The 6,918-nt window shown below is 35.8% G+C and overlaps 1 protein-coding gene across 1 annotated transcript in view; it reads left to right on the forward strand.

Annotated features, from left to right (window-relative positions):
- Positions 1–6,918, forward strand: part of DTWD2 (DTW domain containing 2) — a 104,388-nt gene that overhangs the window by 30,679 nt on the left and 66,791 nt on the right. The window contains exons 3-4 of the mRNA XM_003788896.3: positions 3,268–3,362; positions 5,745–5,937. Coding sequence (XP_003788944.1) covers positions 3,268–3,362; positions 5,745–5,937 — 288 coding nt within the window. The remainder of the gene's footprint in view (positions 1–3,267; positions 3,363–5,744; positions 5,938–6,918) is intronic.

Here is a 6,918-nt window from a genome sequence, read left to right on the forward strand (position 1 = left end):
TCTCAAAAAAAAAAAAAAAAAAAAAAACCAAACAAAAAACAAAACAGTTATCTCAGAATAACAAAAAATTTTATAAGAAAGAAGTGTTTTGTTAAACTACTTGGCCTTTGTGAACAATATATATTTAGCCATAATAATTCAAATACTGTTACTTTTGGAAAAACTCTCAAACTGTGTTTTTCCCTCTTCTCTCACACCACAACAATCAACACAGGAAAAATCATCTGTGACTAAATGTGGGAGATTTTCTCCTCGCACCACTAGTGAACACTCTCCCGGTATCCTCTAATTCAGTTCTGACACTATGTACCTGGAGAGGGCTCGGTCCTCAAAACTACTCCTTCTCCCCTAGATGCTGGTAGCAGGTCCAGTCCTCCAGAACTTCTGACAGACTAGCTTCAAGGTGGAATTCCCACAACCCCTCTTAGTGTTTGATTACTTTGCTAGAGCAGCTCACAGGGCTTAAGGAAACACTTATTTTTACTGGTTTATGAGAAAAGATAAATTTACAAAGGGTGAGGTCTGGAAGCTGCTAGAGAGCAGGAGCTTCTGTTCCCATGGCATTGGGATGTGCCACCCTCCTGGCACACCGATGAGTCTTATTCACCTTCCTGTCTGTCTCCTCATGTTCAGCTCTCTGAATCCTGTTCTCTTGGGTTTTTGGAGGTTTCATTACAAAAGCATGATTGACAATTGTGTAGAAATCTGATTGGAGAAAAAGCACTTGATCTAAACCAAGGAAGACTTGTCTGTTCAGATGCTTCTGGCCTCTCTGTGCAACATTCTTTCTTCCTGGGTATGATGTAGGACCCTCTCTTGAATAAGGGTCTTTTGACCCAGAGTTGGGTTAGGTTCCTGCCTTGGGCAGTGGGAGAAAGTCAGAGAGAGAGATTCTGTCTTCTGAGGCCTGCTCCTGAGACTGAAGTGCCCTAACATTATAACAGAGATTATGGAAGTTAAGAGCCAGGAACTGTGGATAAAACTAATATATATATCATAACTGACAACTGTTTATTGACTTAACTAAAAATATTAGAAGATGTAAGGGGTAAGGATTGGTGTTAGAAAGCTAAATCAGAAAATGATTTTGCTGATTTTGTTTTATCCTTAAGTAATGTTCTACATATTTATACCTACTCTTTGAAATGCTCCATCAAGCATGGGCAGCCCCATATTATTGAGTTAAATGAATATCAGAAAGTTCCTTTGCTGATTTTTTTTTCAGAAATTCGTTCTGAAAGCTTCTGGAGCCAGATTGCCGGAGTTAAAAATCTTTAATAGCTTGGTAAATTGTGTAACTCTGGGCAAATTGTAATAAATAACCTCTTTTTGTTTTAGTTTCCTTATTAGTAAAATGGATACAACAAAAGATATGTTTGTTTACTGGTTTACTGTGAAAAGTAAATGCATTTCTCTGTGTGTGTGTATATATACATATAAACATATATATATATACACACACACATTAATGTTAGCTGTTACGATAGTTGGTAGTTTTTAGATAATATGTAAAATTGATAAATTGAGAAATAGCAAAACACATATATGGAAATATGGAAATAAGTACTAGAAAAAAATAGCTAAAAGAGTTAAAGTGTTTGTTTCTGGGAAATGGTACAGGGGAGTATATATGGGAATAGCTATGGCATTTTAAATCTTTTGTCGCTAGTTAATTTGACATATATCCGTGTATTACTTTGATAAAAATTTGGAAAGTGATTAAGTCTGTGTCATAGTCTCAAAGCAGTGGCAAGGGAGGAAGGACATTATACACAACACTGAAACTGTCCTCAAAGTCCCTGCGGCAGAGTAGCTACTCACCGGGCTCTGTAGGGCTAAGGATGGAATTTTTGTGGCAGTAAGAAAGGTGGTTTCCAGTGTTGGAAGTTAGGATATTGAAAAACGACTGATGATGGTCCAGTTAATGGAATTTTTAGAAATGGAAAGGTATTTTCACTCTAAAATCATTACTTTGTTCTCTTTCCATTCTCCATATGTGTATTTGGAAGCAAGACTGTAAATCCAGTGTACACTCAGGTGGGGAGGAGAGGTTGAGCGCCAACTTCTGGAGTGGGAAGTAGTTCCATTTGTTATTTGGAATTCTTTTTGTGAGGAAGATTTATTCCTTCTCCCTCATTCATTTATTTATTCAATCATTTATATTATTAAGGCTTTTTTTTTTTTGAGACAGAGTCTCAGTCACCCTGGGGTAGTGTGCCATGCATCATAGTTTGCAGCAACCTCAGACTCTTCAGCTCCAGCAATCCTCTTGTCAGCCTCCAGAGTAGCTGGAAATACACATGCCTGCCCTGCTTGTTTTTCTATTTTTATTTTTTCGTTATTATTTATTTATTTTTTTTGAGACAGTTTCACTATGTTCCCCTAGGTAGAGTGCTGTGGTATCACAGCTCATAGCAACCTCAAACTCTTGGGCTTAGGTGATTCTCTTGCCTCAGCCTTCCAAGTAGCTGGGACTATAGGTGCCAGCCACAATGCCCAGCTATTTTTTGGGTGCAGTTGTCATAGTTGTTTAGTAGGCTCGGGCTGAGCTTGAACCCGCCAGCTTTGGTGTAATTGGCTGGCGCCCTACTCACTGAGCTATGGGTGTTGAGCCAGTTTTTCTATTTGTACTAGAGATGGGGTCCCACACTTGCTCAGGCTGGTTTCGAACTCCTGAGCTCAGGGAGTCCACCCAGCTCGCCCTCCCAGAGTGTTAGGATTACAAGGGTGAGCTACCACGTCTGGCCTTTTATTTTACACTTTGTGTTATAATCCAACACTATGTTATTTATAATGTTTCTGAAATTGTTCCATTTTTGCCATTGATAAGATTGGCTTCTGTGTCACTTTGACATGACCTATTGTTTTGTTTTTTGAACAGTTCCTTGCTTTCTGTGCATAAAGAGCTACAATTATCTTCAAGGTGATGTAGTACAAAATGTGATTACTATTGAAATTAAAACTTGTCAGAATAAATGATCTAATTTAAACAGATTTATATTTTTATAACCCTAATCATTATATAGATTAATATTATCTTATTTGATCAGTAAACGTATGAACATATCTAAGTAGAATTAAAAGGTATACTTGTATTATGCTTTGCATCGATAAATCAGAAACTTTACCTCTTTTTATTAAACTGTGGTCATTAGTAAAAGACTTGTGAAAGTTATATGTAAAGTTATGAATCCAATTTTCATCATGAAAGATTTAAAACAATGTTTAAGTAAAAAATCTGTGTTGTAATTAATTTTTTTGTTAAAGGAAAACAAAGTGTTGCGGACAGTTCCTCTGTTAGCAGCGTGCCTTCCCCAGGACAGGTGTAAAGTCAAGATTGGTCGTCGCTTCAGTGAAGAAAGGTAAATTAACTTAACCCTTACAATAATTTAAAATAATTCTTTTCTATTTAGATCTTTAAAAACAGTTTCTTTCACATCCTCATTAGACTCAAACTGGAAATTTGAGTGATCAAACAACTTTAAGTTCTGCCTCACCCCCCCCAATCATATAAGACAAAACAAAGCAAAACAAAAAACAGAAATAAAAACACATAAAGCAAAATGGCATGAACAAAGGAATGATAACATTATCTGAATTCCATAGTGATGTATGTTGAACCTAAAAGGCAAATGTATTTATTATTTCATTTTGTTAAAAGTGCCTTTAGGATGATAGTGTTCTTATATTAGATTTAGTTCAGCTTTTTCTTTGGTATCTAATATAGTGATTACTCAGTAAATTATTATTCCCTGATGACTTTTTAATTAAAGCAGATTGAGACTATTGATTTAATGTTTATCTAATAGTGGGATGATTAATTAAGGCTTTTATTATTTGTAAATGGAATTTAAAAATGTACATTCTCACTTATTTTCTGTTAGTATATCAGAAAATGATTGATTTTTGTATATTAAATCTGTATCCAGTGAATTCACATATTAGTTATAGAAATTGTTTTGTAGATTCCCTGGAACTTTCTATATAAGCAGCATTATTGTCTGTAAATAGAGTCATTTTTACTTCCTCCTTTGTGATATTTATACTTTTATTTTTTTCTTGACTTATTGCAATAACTGATAACCTTCAGTACAAATTTATTCAAAGTGGTGAAAGCCAACATCTTTACCTTGATCTCAATCTCAATCTCAGGGGACATTGTTAGTTATATTGGCTATATTTACCTCCTCACCAGTATTACTGAGGTATAATTGATAGATAAAAGTTGTATGTGTTTATATATAAATATTGTCCCCACCCCGGCCACATTTTAGGCCCTATGTAGTTCCTGATCACAGAGTGGGAGTCCCATACTATGATGGGTCAACCTGAGCCTCCTTAGGTGCCCTCTGAATGAGGACTAGCTCTGGGTAGGGAGACCCTTATCCAGCTCAACACTGGGACAGAATCTCTGCCCCAAAACCCACCTCCCACTCCTCCCCCAGGAGGGGTTGGGACACAAGCTTGAGGCAAAGACAGGAATCCTGGGCTTGGCTCCAAGGGTCTAAGCACCAATTCAGGTGGTAAATGGTCCAGTTCTCAGAGGTGATTGGGTCCCTGACTACCCCAGCTCAGCACCACCTGAAGGGTTCAAGTACATGGTGGAAAGGAGTAAGATATACTGGGTCCCAGGATGGAGAAAAGGATGAGGAGAGAGGGAGGGTCTGTGCTCAAGAGAGAATGCGGCCAGTGTGGCAAAATTGTATACATGTACAGTATACAGTGTGATGTTTTTATATACCAGGTTGGATAATTCATTATATGAACTCATCCTAGAAAAAGTGCTACATACCTCACTGCTGAGTATCACTATGGTCACCTTCAAAGTATTCCCCTTGGGAAGCTGTGCACTGACATCAGCGACGTCAGCACCTAGTCCATCCTTCAAAATGATTTTGGAACTCTTTGTCTGGAATGACCATCAGAGCTGTCATTGCATGAAATCCGACAGTTAAGTTCAGGAACTTGCCACCATGTGCTTATGTTGGCAGCACTGTACAAACAACTAAGGTTTTATAACCTTTGTATATCAGTTGGTATATGTGTCTCACAGCTGTGTTCACGTCAACATGTAGCAGTGTCTTTCTGAGTGGCGTCATTATTGGTGCTGCATATTTTTGTGTGCCATGTGATAACATCTCTGACAGTCATTCTAGAAAAAGAGTGCCAAAATTGCTTTGAAGGGTGTACTGGGCGCAGGCATCAGTGCATAGCTTCCCAAGGGAAGTACTTTGAAGGTGACTATAGTGATCTTCAGCATTTCAGCATTGAGGCAATTAGCACTTTTTCTAGGATGAATTTGCAAACTTAATTGTTAGACCTCATGCAGTTTTAGCCATGACCACCTGATGACTTTGATTCTGTATTTTTACATGTCTCTCTGGTTTTTGGAGTGTTTTCCTGTGGCCTCAATTCTTTGATGGATCAAAGAAAAGTTGTTGGTTTTCAGTTTGCTATCATTTTTCTTGTGAGGATAAGCTTGACACTTTCAAGCTCTTTGAATGTCTGAGCTGAAATTGGAAGTCCAGATTTTCACATTGTCTTTAACTGACATAACTTATCTCCTTACCCCTCAAGATTTTTTTTTTTTTTTTTGCTTGTGGGCAGAGACTATCTCATTAAATACCCCTAATTCGACCAATGACTAGAGGTAAGGGAACTTTTATTAGAAAATTCAGCAAGCATAATAAAATATTTTTTCTCTACAAGTTAATAAAGTTACATTAAAAAAATTCTTTTTTCAGAGATCCTGAACTTTCGACTGTTTGTCGGAACTCTGGTACATTAATATTATATCCAGGTGCTGATGCTGCTAATTTGGAAGAATTTATATTAGATTCTCCTGTTTATCCTTCCACAATCATCATTATTGATGGTACATGGAGCCAGGCTAAGGACATTTTCTGTAAGAATTCCTTGTTCCGACTTCCCAAACAGGTACACTAGTATTTTAACAGAGAAAAAATGTGGATGTGTATTTATGTATATTGTATATGTTTTCTGTGAAACATACATTTTATATATGAGTTTGGAGATTTTTATTTCTGTGAATGTATATAGATAAATATATGCTTGTGCGTATGTGTTTGGATATATATGTATGTAGAAAATTTCAAATTTGTCATCATTTCTCAATTCTTACTGCCAAACTGCACTATAGTATAGGCATTTGGCTATACTAAATGTCTCTCAGACACTTTTTTTTATATTTAATTTTTTTTAAATTAAATCATAGCTGTGTACATTAATGCAGTCATGGGGTACATAGTGCTGGTTCTATATACAATCTGAAATATTTTCATCAAACTGGTTAACATAGCCTTCATGTCATTTTCTTAGTATTGTGTTAAGACATTTATATTCTACATTTAGAAAGATACACATGTACTCTTGTAAGATGAACCATAGGCGTGGTCCTACCAGTCACCCTCCCTCCACCCATCATCAGACACTTAATCTAAGAAGTGTAATACCTTGTAATCAGTGTTACCATATTTAAATATTTTTATTATATTTGGTTACTAAATTGTTGTACTTAGTCTTATTAGGAATGATCGAATTTTTATGAAATACTTTTTGTCATTCATTTCTATAATTATATGGTTTATTCCTCAATTTGTTGGTAAAATTGATTATGAAGATATATTGCCTAATATTAAAGCATTACTGTATTCCTGGAATGCAGTCTATTGAAAAGACTATCAGAAAGTTTTGAGATATTGCTGGAAGTTATATTTTATTTAATAGAATTGAATTATATATTTTTATACTTTGATTATCAGTTTTGTATACTAAGGTATTGTTAATTTTACAAAATAAATTTGAGATATTTTAATATTTTTCTATGGCCTTAAAGATTGGACAGGACTCATTGATGAAACCTCCTGGTCTCTTAAACATGGTAGTGTTTTTTTTTTT

This window comes from Otolemur garnettii, unplaced genomic scaffold (assembly GCF_000181295.1).
Source record: "Otolemur garnettii isolate 467f Iridium unplaced genomic scaffold, OtoGar3 scaffold00030, whole genome shotgun sequence".
Classification (NCBI taxonomy): domain Eukaryota; kingdom Metazoa; phylum Chordata; class Mammalia; order Primates; family Galagidae; genus Otolemur; species Otolemur garnettii.